This window comes from Chionomys nivalis, chromosome 8, assembly GCF_950005125.1.
Source record: "Chionomys nivalis chromosome 8, mChiNiv1.1, whole genome shotgun sequence".
In the NCBI taxonomy this organism is placed as follows: domain Eukaryota; kingdom Metazoa; phylum Chordata; class Mammalia; order Rodentia; family Cricetidae; genus Chionomys; species Chionomys nivalis.
In genome coordinates, this window is record NC_080093.1 from 89,331,151 (window position 1) to 89,354,151 (window position 23,001).

General features: G+C 43.5%; 1 protein-coding gene across 1 annotated transcript in view; it reads right to left on the minus strand.

Moving 5' to 3' along the window:
* Positions 1-7,677: 7,677 nt before the first annotated feature.
* Syt9 (synaptotagmin 9) overlaps positions 7,678-23,001 on the minus strand; it is a 169,006-nt gene continuing 153,682 nt past the window's right edge. Inside the window, exon 7 of the mRNA XM_057779974.1 lies at positions 7,678-9,860. Within this exon, the coding sequence (XP_057635957.1) occupies positions 9,852-9,860 (9 nt within the window). The 3' untranslated portion in view covers positions 7,678-9,851. The remainder of the gene's footprint in view (positions 9,861-23,001) is intronic.

Genomic DNA, 23,001 nt, shown 5'->3' on the forward strand with positions numbered 1-23,001 from the left:
GAAAAGAATAGTAAAAAGCTGGGCCAAGAAAGGAAGGTCTAGACAAGGGGTTCCCAGGGCCATGCGTCAATTATCCCTTGGGGATAAGTGAAGGTCTTTGTATGCTTAGAAGAACAACCAAGCACAAGCACAGGTACTGTTTGTTTGTTTTCTTGATTTTGGTTTTCCCCTTACATCTCTGTGTTCTGGTTGCACTGGGATTGACAGGAGTCTGAGTAGGATTCCTGATGAAAAAGAACATATAGGGCAGCGAGGCTTGGAGCTTTGGGGTTGAGTCCTCAGCTCTCCACAGAGCAGGGCTACAGCTCACATTCTGCTTGGAGATAGCTGCTTTGAAGTGTTGTTGTTTTGTTTTCCAATTCCTTGGAATTAATCAGTGCCAACCCACGGTGTCTACCCACCAGAAACTGGGTAAAGATTTTATGGCTAGAACCCCAAACATTAAGTTTATATACTGGAATAGTCTCAAGTAGTGGATGGGAGCTCAATCTCCCTGCACCCCTTTAACCCCGGGTGATTAGAGCCTCAAGCCTGAAAGCTATGTCTCCAAAACTGGTGATTTCACTTTGTCCTGTGGAATCAACAAAGGTCATAAAATGAAAGCTGGCAAATAATCTTTCCTCATTTATATAAACACCTTCCTTTATCAGAACTTCCCTCTTCTCAAAACAGACAACCTGAAGGCCATGCTGTTGTCCTGAACTGCCCATCTCATCTCGGCCAAGCCAGAAGAGATTCCCCCTCCCAGGGTCATACAGAAGTTTCATATGTAAGAATGGTCCTTTATGAAGGCAAAAGCCGATAGTTGTTTCCACAGGGGCTGGAAAGATTGACATAACAGACAACCCAGGAAATGACTAATAAGCATTTGAACAATTGACTACATTTACTGACTTTATAGGACTCTTTAAAGGCACAAATAGGTCCCTAATTTCCTTTGTGTGTGTGTGTGTGCGTGTGCGTGTGCGTGCGTGTGCGTGTGCGTGTGTGTGTGTGTGTGCATTTGAGACAGGGTTTCTCTACATAGCCTTGGATGTCCTGGAACTTTCTGTATTGAAGAGGCTGGCCTCGAATTCACAAAGATTCTTTTGCCTCTGCCTCCTTAGTGTTGGGATTAAAGTCCTAGCCTCACTGTATATTTTTGAAATTATATCTTTATTTTTCCTAAAAATTTGAGATAGTAAAATTTAAGGACTGAAAATTTGTAATTGGAGATTTTTCTCTGTTCCTCCCCATCTCACAGTCATTTCCAAATAAATAATATTAATTATAAATGTTTGGCAGATGGCTCAGGCTTATTACTAGTTAGTTCTTTCATTTAAACTAACCTATTTCTGTTAATCTAAGTATTGTCATGTGGCTGTGGTGTTACTGGTCTCTTGGCTTGTTATTCCTTGGGCGGCTTGATGGCATCTCCCAGACTCCACTCTTCTTTTCCTATATCTCTGTTTGGATTTCCCACTTGGCTCTATCCTGCCTTGCCATAGGTCAAAGAAGCTTTATTTATCAACTAAAGAGAGCAACACTTATTTACAGTGTAGTAAAAGACATCCCATAGCAAGGATTGGGCTTAGTGGTAGAGTATTTGTCTAGTAGGCCTGATGCCCTGGGTTTGATTCCTGAGCCAAACAGCCACAGACACAGACACACACTCTCTCTTCCCCCCCTTTTTCTCACAAGCACAAATGCACACACTCTTCAAGATAGCAAACTTTAAACATAGCAAAAAATAGGAACACTGCATTTGAGTTTTAGGTAATGTTCCTGACTGTTCTGAATGTGTTCATGTATGAGTGAGCAACACACACGCACCCCTCACAGGAGTTATTCTTGTTCTCATCTTACTTAGTGACAATTCTCCTTTGATCTTTTTCTCCCCTGCTCCCACAGTCAGGGTAGGAGTAGGAAAAACCTTTCAGTAATTTCAGGAAACAACAGTGCCCTTGCCATTGCTGCCAAGATGGTGTTACCTCAGTGCAGGAACCCCAGCAGGTTTGTCTAAGCTTCTCTGTAGAATCCTACAGCAAGGGCATTGTCACCCATCTAGGCGGTCACAGTGAAGGGCAGTGGGCACTAATAGTGAAGACCCAGAGGTCCACAACAGCATACCAGGTATGTATGTAGCCTCTTCTTGCCAGTTCCCCAGGACCAGGTATACCACAACACATGTCACCGACTCCTCAACATAAATTTCCAGTGTTGAAAACCAGAAGACTTCATGCTAATTTCATGACAGCAAATAAAATTCTTTTAAAATCAGTAGTGTTATTTAAGATAATATGACACTCAACTTTGCAGAGAACATGATAAAACTTGTATCTTTTATGCATTTACTTTCATTTGAAATACTTTGAACCTCTGGAGTTATGATTCAGAAGATAGCATATTGCAACTTTTCTTTCATTTTCTCTCTTTTTATCTGTGGTGTATGTGTGTATATGTTCTCATGTATGTATGTGAATATCCACAAATGAGTGCAGGGATCAAAAGATAACTTTTAGGAGCTGGTTCTCTCCCTCCCCTTGTTTCAAAGCAGTGTCTCTCATTTCTACCACCGTGGCTCATAATCCAGGGTAGTTTGCTCAAAAGTTTCCAGGTATTTCTCAGTTCCATCTCCTCATTGGAATTCTGGGATTTGAGATGTGCACATATGGCTATTTGTGGGCTCTGGGAGTTGAACTCCAGACATAGGCTTACACAGTTGTATTTTTACTGTTGTATTTTACTGAACCATCTTGCCAGTTCCACCTTATTTTGTGAGATGGGGTCTTTTGTTGAGATTGGGGGTTGCCAGCTCAGCTAGATTCAGCTAGACTGGCTAAAGCAAATCTGAGGGATCCTTCTGTTTTAACCGTCCAAGTGCTAGGATTGGAGGTGTGTGTCATGGTGCCCAGCTTTTCACATGGGTGCTGGAGACTTGAATTTATGTACTCAGGTTTACCTAGTTTTGAGCTTTACAGACTGAGTCATTTCTCCAGCCCCTTTTCTTCCGTGTTAAGGGCTGGCCAAACCATCTCTTTTTCATCAGGCTTGGCACAGGGTGCCTGATTCTCCTTTTCAATGGAACATTTTGTATTCATTTTTTTTTCATTTTGTAGGCATGAACTACAATATTGGGCCACTCTTCAGGTATTGTTGCTTGACTAAAAATGCCCATGAACTTGCAGAGACCCAGCCTGAGTTGTGAACATAACCTACAGTCAAGGTAGTGTCTTTCTTTCTTTCTTTCTTTCTTTCTTTCTTTCTTTCTTTCTTTCTTTCTTTCTTTCTTCCTTCCTTCCTTCCTTCCTTCCTTCCTTCCTTCCTTCCTTCCTTTCTTTCTTTCTTCTTTCTTTCAAAATGCAGTATGGGTCTGGGGAGATGGTTCAGTAGGTAAAACACTTGGTGGATGAGCTTGAAGACCATAGTTCAGATTCACAGCACCCACATGTAAACCAGGCTATAGTCCCGGGGCACAGAAGGCAGAAGCAGGGATAACCTGAGCAATAATGGCTTGCTAGACTAGTTGAATCAGCAAGCCCTGGGTGTGTGAGATTCTGCTTCAATAAACAGGATAAAGAAGAATTGTGGTGGAAGATATTGATGGCAACCTCTGGCTTCCTTAGCTATGTGCAAGTGCAGCTCTCTCTCTCTGTCTCTGTCTCTCTCTCTCTGTCTCTCTCTCTCTCTCTCACACACACACACACACACACAGCAATGTTTCTTTTTAATCAAGTTCTTATGTTGGTTGTACTTTCTAGTTTGTTTTAAAGAAAAGGATTATCTAAAAAGTTTATTTTAAATATAAATTCCTTTGAAAAGAAGATAGGTATTTTTTAAAATCATTACCTTTTGCAGCTTGCTTCTGGAAGATTTATTTATTCATATAATTTAGAAGCTCATCTCTGAAACCCTCATAAGTATCTCCAGGTATTTGAAGAAATTGTTTTATTATTTTCTTTGCATGAAAACTTTACGTTTAATCTGGGCAGTGGTGGCACATGCCTTTAATCCCAACAATTGGGAGGCAGAGATAGGTGGATCTTTGTGAGTTTGGGGCCAGCCTGGTCTATAAGAGCTAGTTCCAAGACAGCCAGGGTGGTTACCCAGAGAAACCCTGACTTAAAACCACTAAAAAACACAAACAAACAACAATGACAACAACAACAAAAAACCTAAAACTTTATGTTTGGCAAATGAATTGTTTTTGTTTGTTTTTGATTAATTTAAATCTAGAAAAATGCTCAGATGCTGTCTTCATGAAAAAACATTTTATCTAAATTGTAAGGGAGTCAGGGTCTTAAAGATGATGTTTTCCTGGATGGAGAGATGGCTCAGCAGTTAAGGGTAAGAACATTTGTGGTTCTAGAGGATTTGGGTTCAGTTCCCAGCACCCAAATTGACTAACAGCTGCCTCTAACTCCAGTTCCAGAGGATCTTATGTCCTTTTCTTGTCTCCTCAGGCATCTGTATACATGCTGCATACACACGTATGTTTATACACACACACACACACACATACACACACACACACAAATTAGTCTTAAAAATGGTGGTTGCTTAATAGAAAAATCTGCCAATATTCTTCATGTCAAATACCGACTTGGAAGTAGGTTGAAATCAATGGATAATCATTGGAATAAGGACTACAATAAGCTTAGCAACAATGCAAAAAGAAGTGACTTTGTGGGGAATCACAAGCTGAATTCTCAACTAATAAAGAAAATGTATAAAAGCAATATCTGATGAAGGTGGGTCTTGTATTTATCTGTTGCTTTCATTGGTTAATTAATAAAGAAACTGCTTGGCCTTTGATAGGACAGAAAATTAGGTAGGCGGAGTAGACAGAACAGAATGCTGGGAGAAAGAAGCTGAGTCAGGCAGTCACCATGATTCTCCCACTCCAGATAGACGCAGGTTAAGATCTTTCCTGGTAAGCCACCTTGTGGGGTTACACAGATTATTAGAAATGGGTTAGATCAGTATGTAAGAGCTAGCCAATAAGAGGCTGAAAGTAATGGGCCAGGCAGTGTTTAAGAGAATACAGTTTCTGTGTAATTATTTCGGGTGTAAAGCTAGCAGGGTGGCGGAACACAGCCCGCCATTCATCACTACACAATATCCTTGCAGACTCTAAGATGTACCATCAATACATTTCATATTGATAAATGTATTTCCCGCATTGTCTGCAAGGTTCATCCAGCTGTCAGGATAATCAGTCTTATACAGTGTTTTTTGGAGGTTTTAACTATGAAACAGCAGGGCAGAAATGGGCCAGTCCTCTTCGGCCTGTTCATCTCTTTCCCACCAGATGGAGGTGTCCATAGTCGCTGTCTAATATGAAAGTTTGACACTGGCCAGTGAGGAAGAACTGGAGACCTTAATGGCACTGAAACTTAGTTGAGATGACTGTAATGCAGGGCTAGATCCCTCGGGGCTCTCTTTTAACTTGGGTTTTGTTTTTTGTTTTATTTATTTATTTATTTATTTATTTATTTAGAGACAGGATTTCTCGGTGTAACAGCTCTGGCTGTCCTGGAACTTGCTCTGTAGACCAGGCTGGCCTTGAACTCACAGAGATTCACCTGCCTCTGCCTCCCAAGTTCTAGGATTAAAGGCGTGCGCCACCACTGTCCAATCCTTCCCAGGCTCAGAAACCCTGGATGCAAATGGGAAAGATGGGACAGAGAGGATCCTACAGCTAGGTGAATGTTATACCTCTGTGTCCAGGGGATGCAGGCAGCAACAAGCAGGCCTTTTAGGTGGGAGAAGGAAGCATCAGTTCCTGCCACCGTCCTAGGAATGAATGGCTTGTCCAGTCACATGGGAAAACAAGTGACTTTTCATCTGCCATCAAGGAATCCCAGGCTGGCCCATGGCATTGCCCAGAGATGCTTTGCAACTGCTCACCTTTAATGCATCCTTGACTTAGAAGACTCGGGCTTACCTTCTGCAACTCCCAGAATACCAGGATGCCATCACTTTGTTCGCGATTACTGGGTTTCTGCTTCAGGTTTTCTCTGGTAGGGCAACTTTCCTACTAGTGGGTTAATTTTTTTCTCTGTGATTCTTTTCTTTTTTTTTTCTCATGCTTCCCTTCAGTTCTTTCATGAAAGTTTCATACGAAAGTTCTAGCAAGGGAGATGAATTAGGAATAAGCCAAGGAATAGAGATGAGCAGGGAACTAGGCCATTGCACTGGGCAGGACAACTGCAGGAGTCAGGCAGAAGGTGCCATGGCAACACTGGTGATATGAGGGCCTCAGGAGAGAGTCAGGCAGAAGGTACCATGTCAACACCAGTGATATGAGGGCCTCAGGAGTCAGGCAGAAGGTACCATGGCAACACCGGTGATATGAGGGCCTCGTGCAGGGGGCAGCAAAGACTTGTAAGTTCAAAACAGATGTGCTAAAATCCTTCTCTTAGTCACATTGATTCTTTGTGAAGTCTTTAAAAGAGGGACAGACAATTTCTATCATCACTTTTATCTCTAGGGACAATCCCAAGCATGGTGAGGTCCTTGTTTTCACCTTCGGTTTTGTGCAGAGATGAAGGAAAAATTGGGTATTCAGACTAATTTCTGTACTGTTAGAACAGTGATAGTGATCATAGCTGCCATCCACATTTCTCACATCTGTCATGTTCAATGACTTATAACCAGTTGTTTTTCTTCATCTTGTGTTATTGAGCTCTCCACAGACAGCCCTTTTCCCTTCTCTTCTCTTTCCCACCCATTGCCTATGCATGCTAAGTATTGTATGTGTTTATCAAAAGGCAGCCACCTAGGCTGGGATGTAGCCTGGCAGCAGAGCATTAGACTCCCATAGTCAAGGCTCTCGGTTTTACCTCCAGTGTCAGCTACCTAGGGGGGTCTTTGACTCTAATTTTCCTATCCCCACTCCTACCCCTACCGTCTCTCAAGACAACACCACTGAGTCATACCATTCTACTACCATATAACTCCTGGTCCTATGACTTGTTCCTGACCCACTGCATACTACAGAAGTGACTGTGAACCTGGGCCTCCTAAAATGTTAGTTCTGGCTGCTTTAGAAGTCTGACTACTGTGAGAGCTCCACATGCTGAGGAAGCCCAAACTTAACATGTGGAAAGAAAAGCCCATTCTCCAGCTGAGATGACTAAGATAGTAGAGGAGCTAAAGATGGCATACAGCCCAACCAAGCTTTCAGATGAGACGACAGCCCTGGTTGCCACCTGACAGGTGTGTGTGTGTGTGTGTGTGTGTGTGTGAAGAGAGAGAGAGAAAGAGAGAGAGAGAGAGAGAGAGAGAGAGAGAGAGAGAGAGAGAGAGAGAACAATTGCCCAAGCCCAGGCAACCCACAGAATCAGAATATATGGCCATTTAAGCTGCTAAGGTCTGCTAATAGTGGATGTGTCTACTCCCAGCATTCACAAAGCTGAGGCATGAGACCTGTGAGTTTGAGGCTAGCCTGAGCCACAAAGAGAAACTATATTTAACACACACACACCTGGGGACTGTTGGCAGGACATCTGGTCTCTTTCTCTCGCTCAGCACCGGATCTCACCAAAGGACTTTCCTAAGATCTGATCAAGGCGTTTCTCTTTCCACCATCATTTTCATTTTTTTTCAAGATACTGTTATGTCCTTCTATCCTTGAAAAAAAATCCAGAAACTCACGCCCCCTCCAATTTAATGAGACAACAATTATGGTTTTTTTCAAAAGGAATATTTACTAGGAAACTAAAGGGCAACCAAACCAAACACAAGAGAACAGAGGCAGAGTTGCAAATGAGCTGAGGGAATTCAAATCGATAGCCAGCTTCTGGCCACAGCTGTACTGGCTACTAGGTAAAGCTATCCACCCACAAAGCCATCTGTCCACCACGTGGGAAGTCTTCTTTGCCTGAATGCCCCCTGCAAAACTATCTTTGAGCCAGTAGTTTATTCACTGTACTGAGGGCTGCTAGCTCAAGGCAAGGAAATCCTGAGCTGGGAACAACTGGATACCTCAGGATCTCCAACCTGAGCTCCCATTGCCAAGGACATGTCAAAGCTTCACAAGATGGCTACCCGATAACCCTTCGCTGGAGTCGTTCTAGTTTCTTTGGGACCACTCTTCTAGGCGCATCTGCCTGGATCTAGTGACACTATTTCTGTTCACTATCCTGTTGGCACTCGCCCTTCATGCTTTGGTTCTAAACATTTGTATGACGGAGGATGTCTGAATGGGAAGGGATTGGGTAGAGAGGACCCACGGGGAAAGAAAAACATGTCTTTTCTCATTTTATCAGATATAGGCAGAATTGGGGTTCCCTTTGAACCCCTGTATATGGAAGATGGAAAGAGATGAGAGTGGATCAGGCAGGCTGGGGAATGCACGAAGCTTGAGCAAATTAACACCGCCTTCCACAACCAAAGGCCTCCGCCCTTTGAAGACCTGACACTGGCAGTAGGATTTCTTCTATGAGGTGTGTATGGCAACCAGAACTTTCCAATAACAGGTGATGCTGCATCTATCCAGTACAACCTACACTGAAATGTGAGTTGAAATGATGAGAAGGCTTCGTTCAGGACGGCTAACTGCCGCCCACTTCTGGATTCTGCCTGGAGACAGTAAAGGGGGATGCAGTCATGGAGCAGCGATGTAGGTATGTGGGGAAGGTGCTCTGTACCCACAACGAGAGAGGACTTCTAGGTGACGGCTCCTGGTCCATCCAGGGTATGCTGAGGCCTTTGGTTTCATTTCATGGAGGGAGAAGCAAGGAGGATGAGGTGGAGAACTGGCAGTAGACTGCTCGAGACGGATGCTGGGCAATGGAGGAGCTACCCTGGGGAGAGCCCTTGGCCTTGATTATTCTCGTAGGTATTTCCATTCCCCAAGTGCTGCAAAAGTGATATGTGTCTGAAACTGGAAAGAGCGTCTGTCTGTGTCTGCCCAAGTTTAGATGCTGGGCTGCTGCATACAGAAATACCCAGAAGGCAGTCATGTCAAGAAAGCCCAAAAGCTACGTCTTTTCTTAGTGGATCCTGTGTCATCTCTCAGCAATCTTATCTCATAACACACACTCCCGTGCTCAGGAAAGAATATTCCAGAATGCACATGCCATCGACAGGCATGATTCTCCGATAAGGATGACACGTTTCATTCTAGTAATGCCACACTGCTGGGAACAAAGTGGCTGTTGGCTACCTGGAAATAATGTTCTAGAATCCCAGAACTGGGTTTAGCAGTGAAGAATGGCCATAGCCAAGTGGGATTCTGCCATGTACATGGGAGGGGACAGTGAGTTTGCTATGAATCATGTGCCTTGCAGGGAACCTCCTCCAGGCTTGCCTGGCTAGTACTCTCTTGGGCCGTTCCTTGGAAAATGGGAGCACTTTTGGGGGTAGACTTGTTCTCTGAAGACAGTCATTAGCTCACAGGTAGTAGAGTTTGAAATGAAATCTGCTGCCTATTTAGCACCTGGATATATTTTTTAAAATATCCTGTCCTTCCAGGGCATTCAGTCAAGTGACTTCCCGTTAGACTGACCGCTACCAGGACCAGCATCGTGCCCACACACCCAAAGGCCTCGCAGCAGTCACTAAGAGCCTTGGCACTCAGGACTTTCACTATGCCACTTGCTTTCTTCTAGAGTCCAATTTGGTTTTTGACAGTGAGGGATGAGCTTCCATAGAGCACATCAGCTTGAGTCACCTAAAGCAGGTGGACGGACCATTCAGATTCACCAGATCCCATTTGGAAAGAGGGCCAGTTATTGCTGCAGTTACAGCTGAGTATTTCATCACTGGACTCATCTGGGTGTCGCTAGGTGGGAAAAGTTACTTAAGATCTTTGTTACATAGTTGTCCGACTGTGTCCTTGGCACAAGCAGTCTTCTTATCCACAGTCATCGTTTCTGTAGGAAGAAGAAACAAAGAGCGATTGGTTTTTCACTTGTACATTTCTAATGTGTACCCAAACAAAGACCAGGCACTGTGACAGATGCCGGGAACACAAAGACCAGATTTCAAAGGATGCATAAAGGGATAAGTGAACCATAGAGGTGCACACAGACTTCTAAAGAAGCCTTTGAGGTGACTAAGGGAATTTTGAAGTTCAAGTATCACTTAGGCTGAAGATGAGTTTGGTCCATTTGGCCAGAAGAGAGCGCCTTATGCAGAGGCAGGAGAAGGAATTGGAGCCATGGAAGGATTATCAGAACTGAGGTGAAGGGACTATATTGTGAGGGGCAGAGCAGTAGCAAGTATTACTGGGCTGGATGAAGGGGATTTGAGTGATGAAATGTCATAACACTCAACCCTTGTTTCCCATCTGTAAAAGGTACATGAGTGTGCATGTATATATGTTTTGCTGGGGACAGAGCCCAGGTCCTTGTGCTGGACAAGTGTTTCATCATTAAGATACATCCCCAGCCCTACAAAGTGAACTTTCTTAGTAGACCTCAGACTGAGATAAGCAGTTTCTCTTGTGTTGCTCACTCAACCTAGTATTCCACTGCAATTCAACTCATGGTGTCACCACTAAATATAGATTAAGGGTATTAATACGGCAGGCATATAGTGAGGAGAGAAAGCAAAGTGACTTCCGTGAATACACTAACAAAATTTTACACACAACCTGATAGAACAGTGAATGTTCTCAAACTGGAATGTATAGACTGTATTTCAGAAATCAAAGTTCTGCAATAAAGATACAATGTAAGTAAAGTGATTAAAGCCAGGCGCTGGAGATGAAAGCCACATCTGGCTTTGAAGTACGTGCATGCTTGTGTACACACATCCCTCAGGAAAGCTATATTCCTTTCTGAAGGTAGCAGGGAAGTGCAAATAGACATTTGTCATTTGAACAAATCTTAACAGATTGCCTTGGGTGCATAAACAAGCCCGTACAGTGGTATTCAGATTTGTGAGTCACCTCTACACTGGGCTGGTTATGCCCTGTCTAGAGTGTGTTCAGAGCGCTAGACATTTTTCCCCAGTCCCTCCCCGCTACCAAGATCTGCATCCCCTCTTCTCCCCCGCCCTGAAAAAGAAAAAGGTTTCTCAGGGCCATTAACCAAATGTGCTACCATAAGACCACGTGCCACCAGATCAAGGCTGGGCAAGATAACCCAGGAAGAGGAAAAGAGTCCCGCAAGCAAGCAAAAGAGTCAAGAGTCAGATTCCCCTCCTCCCCCCCCCCCCCAGCTCCCACTGCCAGGAATCACACAAGAACCCCAAGCCATTCAGCCACACATATATGCAGAGGCCCTAGGTCAGACACCTACAGGCTCCCTGGTCTCTGTGAGCCCCCAGGTGTCTTGGTTAATTGATTCTGTGCCATGTTCTTGTGGTGTCCCCAACCCCTCTGGTTCCCCCAAATCTTTCCTTCCCTCCCTCTGTAGGACTCCCTGGGTTCATAGTAATGTTTGGGGCGGGACTATGTATCTGTTCTCATCAGCTGCTGAATGTCTCTCTTTGACGAGGATTCTGCTAGGCTCTGGTCCCAGAGCCATCGGCAGGTAGAACAAACTGTAGGTCAAAGGGTTTTGTGGCTAGGTTGGTGTCCCAATCCCTGCACCTGAAGCCTTGCCTGGTTACAGAAGATGGCCAGTTCAGACTCTGCATCCCCATTATTGGAAGTCTTTTCTAGGGTTACTTTCATAGATTCCATTAGGCTTAGACTTTTAAAGCTATTCCCCATATCCAGAGAAACAAATAGCAGAGGCCAGTCTGCCAGTGACCCAAGGAATGGCAAAATTCCAACCGGGTGTTGTAGCTGCAGTGTACTCATATAGTGTCTTTCTTTCTTTCTTTCTTTGTGTGTGTGTGTGTGTGTGTGTGTGTGACTACTAGTCTCTGGCATAGTGTCAGGGAGTGCTATGGAGTGGCCTGCTAGTTTCTCTTGCTTCAGATGAAACCCTCCTGCTCAACAACCAAGCCTGTCAGGGTCTAATGTCCTTTGTTTTCCTCCCTTAGATACTGCCACTAGGTCCCAAAACAAACGTGGCAAGGGACCAAGCCCACAAGTTGACAGGAGAGAGGAATTTGGATATATCTGAAGGAATTGCTGGTCATCTCTAACAATAGTCTTGTAAGGGAAAACTTCACCCATTCCAGAAAAGTCAGATATCCAGGTTATATCTGAAAAAATATAGTTTGGTTGTCTCAGGAGAATTTTGAGTTTGACATGGATGGCTAATGCTACCACACAACTCACTTTTGTCTCTCATTGAGAGGAAAAAGAGGGGCTGGAGAGATGGTTCAGTGGTCAAGAGCACTGATTGCTCTTGCAGAGGATCTGGGCTCAATTCCTGGCAGCCACATGGCAGCCAGCAACTCTCTGTAACTCTAGTTCCAGGGTACTCAACACCCTCACATAGACATATATGCAGGTAAAACACCATGCACATAAAATAAAAATAAGTAAATAATTTTAAGAAAGAAAGAAAAGACTGATATAGTCCCATAAAACAAAACAAAGTAAATATATTGCAACATCTTTCTAACTTATATCATCCAATGAGTTGCTTCTCATGTAATCTTTTTATAAAAAGATTTTAGGGGAAGTTTTCTCTAGCTCAGACTAGCACTGACCTAGTGGGGTGCGGTAGGGATAAGAGAATAGAGACAGAAATGGTGGTTGAAGCACCGAGTGTCCAATCTTGCCTTTGCTGGTTCCAGTGCTGCTACCCTGAGCACAGCATCTCTCTCCGTGCTAGCAAACCCAAGGGCCTTCCAGGCTATGTCATGGGTTTGGATGGCTTCAGAAAATTCAGCAGCATGACAGGAAGTGGTGGTTACAATCCTATCTGACCAGAAAGGTTTCTAAATGAATTCAATTGTCCGGAGACATAAGAACTTGATTGGAATTAAATTGAATTGAAATCAAAGATGAGAACTGTCCCATTGAAAACCATAATGTACAATGACACTTCAATCACAAAAATGACAGCTGATGTGAGACAGGGCATTCAAACTGACCCCAAATTAAGAACACAGAGAAACTGAGTGGAACATTCGATTGTATCTTCTTTGTGAATTTGAAAATGGGCTCTGATTACAGGAAGTTTCTATATAAGGATTTTGAACTAAGGAAGTCTGTCGAAAATGGAAGTGATTCTTATATCTGTTACATGTACTTAATATTGTTACTCTTGTATTTAAAATTTTTTTAATCTAAAAAGTACAAAATCCTCTTCATTTTGTTGGATACTGTTTAGTACAGCTTTATAAATATTTACATATAAAAAAACCACTAATGTACCCTTCTCATCTAGAATCAGGTGAGCACCCCCTTCCTCAAAGATGACATTCTTTTTTTACTCTTGTTTTCCCCTAGTGGAGCTAGCGTGTTAAAGAAATCAGACAGTGTGTGGTAACTCATGGATGGGGAGGACACAGGCACCTAAAGTAGGACCTACTGCTATTGTGCTAGGTAGGTGGAAACAGCATCCAAGTGACTTCTAAATACTTACTGCATACCGTGGTGCACCTCTGAGCCCTCAGCAGAGGAGCTTCTTCTATAGTTGGCCTTGGCTTATACAGAGACTACAACTAGTCATAGTGCAGAGAAGAGGTGACCTTGGGATTTGACAAAGGTAGGAAAGAGCAGAGTCAGACTCTGCCATCACACTCTCATGGATCTACACACAACTCAGGAGAAACACACTAGGCTTAATGTCACCACAGAACCTTTCTATAAAAATGGTCTCAGGAGACTGGAGGGATGATGGCTCAGTGGTTAAGAGTGTGTAGAAGCCGGGCGATGGTGGCACACGCCTTTAATCCCAGCACTTGGGAGGCAGAGGCAGGCGGATCTCTGTGAGTTCGAGACCAGCCTGGTCTACAAGAGCTAGTTCCAGGACAGGCTCCAAACCCACAGAGAAACCCTGTCTCGAAAAACCAAAAAAAGAAAAAAAAAAAAAAAGAGTGTGTAGAGTCTGGACCTGAGCATCCATGTCAGGTGACTCACAACTGTAAGTCCAGTGGAATCCAATACCCTCTTCTGGTTCCCACGGGCACCTTCTCTCATATGCACATAATAAAAAGATAAATAAATCCTTAAAGGAGTCTCATTTGGAAGAGAATTGGAATAGTTCAGATGTCACAAGAAAGTGAGTCAAGTCCCCTGTCAAGGATGTAAAAGTAATGTGTGAGTGTATGACACATATATGTTGTTCACAGAGGGGAACTCATTAACCACACACAGAGACGAGGCTTCAGCAGCAATGCCATTCAAAAGATAAATATCACATTTTTCTCAAATGAGGTAGCACAGTGGAAAATTACTGAAAGACAGAAATGACCATTGAGATCAAGTGGAGTAGTCGCTCTCATTTGTAGCATTACGTTTACTCATCAACAAATTCAACACACACTTACTGAACACCGGAACACAAAGATAAACCATGCCAATTTACCTCTTAGAGAACTCAAGGCAACCACGAGATGGTGAGGCTAAGCAGCCACTCTCAGCAGAAAGCTCTGTGTGCTCTACATGTGTGGGACACATGACACCATCTCTCCAGATCACAGAATCACAAGGGAAAAGATTATCATAAAAATTGGGTCAGGATGGATGCTCAAGGATGTACATAATGCACTGGATTATGAGATAAAATCAAAAATCTCAATTGTTTTTTAGTAGACGGACTTGGCTTATTAATGCCTAGAATTGGTAACATCCCCCCAGGAGGCAACTCATGCCACCCTGTGTCTGTGCCTTACCTCTTACCTCTTTAGTTTGAGATGCAAGTGTCTAGATGGCCATATGTATTTCCCATTACTAATGAAGAGCTAAATTGGTAATTCTATTCTTATTAATTAAAAAATTAACTTTGTAACACCAGACAGGTGCAATGCTTGCAACTTGTGAATGATAAAATAATGAAGCTTTTGTATAAATGTATTTACTCAGTAGCAATGCCTTTCTTGTGATACTAATTCTATCTTATGTTTGACTTTAAATGTATTTATCTAAGGTTTTTGAGACATGATCTCACATAGACCATGGCATCTTCTAACTTGACACAGACCTGAGGGAAGCCTTAAATTCCTGGTCTTCAGGCTTCCACCTCCCGAGTACTGGAAGTATAAACCCATACTTGTACCATGATGCACAGCTTGTTTGTTTTGTAAGCCACATCCCTAACAATTCTCTATACTAGAAAATTGCTTAATTCATCACTTTAATGCGTTTATTTACTATAACTTATTTTTCTCTATTTTTTTGGGGTGTGTTATTTAGTGTCTATGTAGCTCAGGATAGCCACAAACTCTTGGTAATTCTTCTGCTTTAGCCTCTGGAGTCCTGGGCATGTGCCACCACGCCTGGTTTAACTAGTCAAACCTGTAGACAAAGTCTAAATTACCAGGAGAGCACCTTCTAAGTTACTTTCAAGATGCTGATGCTAATTTAACCCAAAGGTGCGAGGTCTTATGGTTTAAGTGTTATAAGCGTTAGATGTTTGAAAACCACTTTGCTTAATACATACTATGTTTGCATACTATGTTTGAGGCATGTGATAAAATTACATTTTAATTCAGCAATTTTAGTTCAAGGGGCTTCAGCCTACAATTGCTTATACAGTACCTGAATATTTAGGAGAATTTTGCTTGTTAGATCTGTAAAATACTGTTTCTTCATATAAAAATGTTTATGAGAATTTGGTTAAGTGTGAAATTGATTAGAAGTTTATGGATATTAATCTGTTAAATTGAGAAATCTAAAAAGTAAAGTGAATATTTTATTTTAAAGATTAAAACAATTAGCTCACTGGTTCACACTGTATAGCAGGTGCTAAGGACCACACTACCGCAAGTCATTTCCTCCCCAGCATGACACTGAGGAGTGTGTGGTTAGTCTCCCTATTGTACAGGCAAGCTCACCACACCTTCAATCATCCTGACTTTATTTTTATAAAGCTCCCTGACATACCACACAATATGTTCCTTTAGAATGTTTATTTTCTATTTCTCCCATAAGAATATAAGTCCCATTAGGGCAAGGATTTTTGTCTATTCCCAACCACAAATGTGTCATCAGCACCCACTGTGAGTATTCAGTTGATATCTGTTGAACAAATATTTGAAGTCAGCATTTACATCCTCAAAGTGATTATTTCAAAGGAAGTCTGGCTGATCCTTGCTTGAACAGAATGTCACAGCACAGCAAAGGATGCCACCCAAACAGGAGTCTTGAAAGATCACGAAGATAAGCTGACAGCAAGGCAGACGGCTGTGATCCCAAGCATCAGGACTTCTGAGTGTTCTAGAGGAAGTACCTGTCCTGCCCCAGTCCACCTCTTAAACAGTGATAAGCTGATGAGGACCGTCTGAGGCATTATGCTGGAGGCTGTAAAAATCTCATCTGAGATGACAAACAGAACCTTGACTGCCCTTGTCTTTAAAGTGTTGTCCAAAGCCGGGCCGTGGTGGCGCATGCCTTTAATCCCAGCACTCGGGAGGCAGAGGCAGGCGGATCTCTGTGAGTTCGAGACCTGGTCTACAAGAGCTAGTTCCAGGACAGGCTCCAAAACCACAGAGAAACCCTGTCTCGAAAAACCAAAAAGTGTTGTCCAAGAGAAAGCAGGGCTCAATGAGTGCCCGAGAAAAGAGAATGTCAGTTTGTACAGCAGTGCTCACTTATTTTTACATAATAAGGGAACCACTACACTTGCTAATTTGAAAGTTGGCATGCAGAATCTGTAAGAGATCAGCAATCATTTTATATATCATAGATGGGAGAAATTCCATCCAACAGGAATGTACCCAGTGTGGACTCTGTCAGGCATTGTACTGGATACAGGTCATACAAGGATGAATAGCATGCTCCAGCCTCAAGCAGCAGCTGGAAATGCTGGGGATGACACATATACAGATGGTATTAATGACACCAACTACTATGTCAGGGCTAGACACAGAGAGCTAAGAAAAGAAGCACAGACAGAAACCATTTAGCTCATACTAGAAGGTCTTCAGGATGTTTCCTGAGAATGGCAGCCAATCAGATGTTGAAATGATGAGCTGGATCTACCCAGTTAACAGCGGCAGGAAAAAGACAGAAAAGTAAAGCAGATTGTGGGGTCAATAGAAAGCAATTAGTTGTGGCCCCAATGTAAAGTGTAGTCATAGAGAGGCTGGACACAAAGAACTCTGATCTTCAGCTTGCTCAGGGCAAGGTACTAGAGGATTTGAAGCAGTGTGGGCAGGGCAGGGATCTGGGTGGGTCTGTGGGGATGTTTCCTGGAAGGACTACTTCTCAGAGTGGACAGCGCCTTCTGCTGGCTGCCCAGTGATACAGCAGTCTGAGGAGAATGCCGGCTCACTTCCACTCCCTGCTGGTGGGCCCATGAACTCCACTGCTCCTGCTCTCCTCTAACATGGGAATCCAGCTTCCTTGGCCTTCCAAGATGGACTGAAGACCAGCAGCCCTGCAGAAACCCTCCAGGCCTTCTTCAGTGCCAGCTGGGATTGCTGAGGCACGCAGCCTCATGGAAAGAGTAGGTACTACACTCTCAACCTCTCCAGCATGCAAACAACCATTGCTAGACTACCTGAGCTGTGCTTGTAAAGCAAGCTAATACGTCCTCTTTGTGATCTGTATTCATTCTCTCAGTTCTGTTCCTCCAGAAAACACTGACTAACGCAGGCGGTGCTGTGCTGAAGGAAAAAGCACATTGTGTCCAGTTGTCCTATTTTTAGCCACTTTAAGATGGATCACTGGGTTCAGATGTTGTACCCGTCTAACCCACCCCTCATCACATCATGTTCTCATCAGCATTCCCCTATTTTCCTAACTGGGGCTGGGCCCGACAGCTGCTTGGGTGATGCAGGAGTTTTGCACAGAAGCAAATAGATTCAAGAGAATACAAGAGCCCCACAATTGAGGCTCCAGGCACTGTAAACTTCTACATTAAAACAGACTTCTCATCTTTAATTTGCATGAATCAATAAATCCACTTCACTCTTTAAGGCAGTGAGCTGAGGTTTCTGTTCCCAGAAGTCCAAAGTATTATTTGTCTCAGGGGTATGAGAATTGTCCCATTCCAAGGCTTCTGTAGCAGCTAAGGACAGAGTTCTTCAGTATGGGGTTCTCGGGCTAGACTGTGTGGGATTCTCACTATGCTATGGGCCAGCTCTGTATGAAAGCCTTCTGGGTAAGGCAGTTTTCAGGGCTTAAATGTCTTCTCCAAGTCCCATAGGAATGTTACCCCTCAAACGTCATAGTTAATGCAATTTGAGAGGTGAGCTCTTTGGGATGTGATTGGTGGGGAGGGTTCTGGTCTCATGAAAGGTATTTATGGTGGATTAGCAGGTCGGTAGACTGATGGGCTGCTGTGGAGGCTGTGCTGTAAGAATAAAGTCTCTCTTGGCCACTGTCTTGTACAGACTCAGGACTATATAACGGTTTTTGCAACCCCTTGACCTTTGAGATGGGCCCAACCTGAGCCTGTACAGCCCAGCAGGAGAGAGCCCATGGGAAAGTCTGAGGAAAGTGCTCCATATGGGTAGAATTCTAAGGTCACAGAATTGGAGTGAAAGGCCTTTAGTCCTGGAGGTAGACAGTCCACAGTGCTCCTGGAAGCCCCCCTGCCTGTGAGGCCAATTATGACAATCCTTTCTGATACTTTGAAGGCAAGGTGGTGCCAAGCAATAGTATTAAGGGACAGATTTCCTAGATGCTAATGCTTAAAGCCATTACACGGTTGATTTCTTCTTCATTTGATGGTAAAGTCTCTTAAAAGGTTATTGGATTTGTGTGTATGTTTTAAGTCTGCTTGACTGTCAGCTCTTTTCTATTTAGTGACCATTCACGTACATTCACAGATTAAGATGAAGAACTGACTATGTGTGTGTTTTCTCTCTGTATGTAGAGGGTGGGAATTTTGACCAGGATCTGTGCCAGATGCAAAGGTGTATTCCTGTTCTTCATAGGTCCATGTTCACACATAAGAGACATATTCAGGAGCAGCCAGATCCATAGGTCTAGACAACATCATCAGACCTCATCACTTTCTCCAACTCTCAAGTGGCCTCTTTCTTGTCTGGCTCCTTTCTGGTATTGGGTTCTAATGTTTAGAAGTCAAGGCATCAGCTAGAAACTCATAGCTGATAGAAATTATTAGCACCTCATAGCTCCAATTACAGTGGAACAGCGTGGTTTTTCTTTTCTTTTTTCTTTTTAATAAAGTTCCACTAAGACTTCTGGACTTACAGGGTCATGAGCTTCCCCTAAAGCAATCCTGGGATGTGCTAAGAGTAAGGACAGAGACCCTTAAATTTGGTTATCTTCTTCCAAACTACTTGCACAGAGGGAGGGGGGCTGAGCCCAGAAGGGAAAGGAGATCCTTTTATCAGAAGAGGAGTGCTGAATTAGCAAATTCCAACTTTTCCTGTCAGGGTATTATTGCAGACTAAGATAACTAGGGAAAATCAGGTTCTGCTTTAGAAGAACCAAGCCTTTGTGTCTACGAAGCCAGAACTGATCAGAACACATTTAAAAAGAAACTAGTGGTTGGGTGGGGGACACAGCATAGCACTATATTAAAAAGAAATCCATAAGCACTAAAGGTTTCCAAACAAAGGGAGTTTGGTTCTCCAATTTTACTGCAATATTGTTCAGCGTGCATCCTACTGGGTTTGGAAATTATGGTGATGTTGAAGCAGATGATTAGGTGGGGGGAAGAAACAGCAGGATCAAAACAACTCTTTTAGCAAAAAATTAGCAAAAAACTCTTACATCACAAACCATTCGGGAATGTGAGGTCATCAGGGGCTGTGAATTGATGCCAGCAGGATAGAAACGAAAGCATCTTTCTGAGAATTCTTAGGCTTTGTTTTCCTCTAGCATTGCTAAGTGAGCTGAATAATAACACAGAGGGGAAAACAACTTTTAGAGTCGGTTATGTTTGCAATCCCTAGACCGTGGAAGCCCCTGATTGAGCTCTGAGTGGTATACTCAAGTCTAACAGCTGAGATGTAGGGCTGCATTTTGTAAGGAGATGTGTAGGCATGTGTATGCTTTGTCCAGGGACACAGGCAATATCTACAGGTTGAGGTTCATCACAGTGATAGTGATGGTTAATAACGAGAGTAAACATGACAGGATCTAGAATTACCTAGCAGACAAGACTCCAGGCATGTCTGAGGGATTTTCTAGTTTAGGTAAATTGAGGCAGGAAGAGCCACTCTATCAGAGCGCAGCACCACTCCCTGGGTTGGGATCCCAGACTGCATAAAAATGAGAAAACAGCTGGCCAAGATCATTCCTCTCTTTCTGCATCCTGACTGTGGAAGCAATGACACAAGATACTTCAAATCCTTGGTCACACCTCCCCCACCTGCAGTGTTAGGAGTCAGGGTTAGGGAGCCAAACATACCCTTTGTCTTAGTTAGGATTTTTATTGCTATGAAGAGGCACCAATGACCATACCAACTCTTATAAAGGGAAATATTTATTTGGGGTGGCTCACTTAGAGTTTCAGAGGTTTAGTCCATTGTCATGGCAGGAAGCATGGTGGCACAGGCAGACATGGTGCTGAAGAAGGAGCCCAGAGTTCTACATTTATATAGGCAGGCGGCACAGAGAGAGAGATACTGGGCCTTGCTTGAGCCCACCTCCGTAATACACTTCCTCCCACAATGGCACTCCTACTCCAACAAGGCCACGTGAGCCTATAGGGGCCATTTTCATCATCCACCACACATATCCTTCCCTTCTTGCTGTGTCAGGTACTCTGTCATAGTAACACGAAGCACAACTATTACAGTGACAAGTGTGAGGGGGGACCTTTCCCAAGGGGTCCTGTGGGAGCCAATGATACAGATACATTTTTAGTCTTAATTACTGTCCCGAAAAGATCCATGAAATCAAAATGCTTCTGATCTCTAAGCCCTTTGCCCAAGGACAGAAAGTTCCCGAAATGCTTTAAGGGAGATAACAAACCACGTGCTTTTACTCCCCTAAACAAGTTTGTTTGACCCAACAATACAGGATGTGCTTGGTCACATGTGGGCAGGAGGTTCAAGGCAGGAAATACAGCAGGATGTATGTTTGCCCCTGCAAACCATGCTTGCCAGTTTGTGAGAAACCAGGGATGAACCTGGTCAGAGAGTTCAGCAACCTGGTTTGCATTTAATTAAATCTTGCTTCAAAATTGACTTTGGACTGTAGTAGTGGTCTTACTCTTCACCAGTGGAATTAACAGTTCAAGGCTCGATCCACCGTGGATGGGAGTGGGGGCTACGCTCCAGCATCATGGTGTGGAAGAATACTGTGCCTGAAAGCATTGTCTGGGACCAAAAAAACCGGCTTAAATCTGCACGAGTCAGCTTTTGTGAAGATAGTAGACATCCCTGAGTCTCAGCTCCTTACACAGCAAGCATCATTTTATGGCTCAGTTTGTGGGTTGGCTGCTGCTCTGCCAAATAAGGCTCCTGCTGCTGTCTTCTCACTCCAGGACAATCGAAAGACCTGCTTGGGTGCTGTGCCCAAGACAGAGCCCTAAGGCAAAAGGTAGCAAGTGGTATTGCATGGTGCATCCCAATGTCGTCACATGAACTGACTTATTATAAAGTCTGTATTCTACAAGCTATGGCAAGTGTCTTAGTTAAGATTTTTATTGCTGTGAAGAGACACTATTACTATGGCAACTCATATAAAGGAAAAATATTTATATTTTCAGAGGTTTAGTCTATTACCATCATGGTGCAACACAGTGATTTGCAGGCAGACATGGTCCTGGAGAAGGAGGTGAGAGTTTTACTTCTTGACCCATAGGCAACAAGAGGTGGTCTGAGGCACTGCGGGTGCCTTGATTATATACACGACTTCAAATCCCACCCTCATAGTGACACACTTCCTCCAACAAAGCCATAACTACTCTAACAAAGTCTAATAGTGTCATTCCTTATGAGTTTATGGGGGCCAATTACATTTACACTACCACAGCGAGCAATAAGGCCATGTGCATAGTTACTGATCTAAGACTCTAACAAGATGGGGGAGAGTCACATCATACAGAATGAATACTATGGACAAACTGTATCTTATTGCTCTGAAGCTCACTTGTTGGTGGCAGTGAATACATTATTTAACACTCAGTTTATTTCATGGGGAGACAATATTGTTTCCTGTTTATAGGTTGTATTCCTTACTTTTCTTGTCATGTGACACAATACTCAACAAAAGCATCTTAGGGAAGGGTGAACTGATTTTGGCTCTCGGTTTGAGAGGATACGGTCTTTGTGGTAGGGGAGTGATGGTAGCAGGAACATGAGGTATTGGGTCACGTTGTGTCCACAGTCAGGAGTCAGAGATAGATGAAAACTGGTACTCAGCTCACTTTTTCTTCCCACTTTTTATTTAGGCCAGATCCCCAGCCCATGGGATGGTGTTGGTATTGGGTCTACTTTCCTCAGCTAAATCTTTCTGGAAACTCCACTTTAGAGATACACTGAGAGGTGTATATCCTAGGTGATTCCAAATCTGGACCACTTGACCATGAAGAATGACTATTGCACAGAGTGAGGGCGCAATCAGATGATGCATATACAAAGCATGTTAGAGTGTCTTGGAAAGAGTAGGTGTTTGGCAAAAGAAAGTTCACATTGTATTAGTGTTAATCTGAGATATTGTATTAAAGACAAAGCTTGAGAGAAAAGCAAAGACAAAAAAGCAGGATAGGGAGACTTAGGTTTGGTGAATACAGCAGAGAAGGTGGCGGTCAAACAGTCAGGGTATAGAGTTTAAGGTGGTGAGGAGATAAGGGCAGGTCATACCCAATGTTCATAAACGCTATACAATGGAGAAACAAAGGCATTCATGGTGAACAATGATTCAGGCCCTTCTCCAACAGGCTTGCCATGGTCTGAGGAAGGCTGAGGATCTGTCACACTCAGCTGGCCATCCAGCGTCCTGCAGGCCAGGCAGACTGGAAACCCTTGAAGACCACACCTGCTAAGCCTCACTCCTTGTAAGTTCTGCCCATTGATTCTCTGGCTCCTGCCTCCTTCAGGCTGCTCTGCATCCCTTTGCAGAGCCTGTGCCCTCTT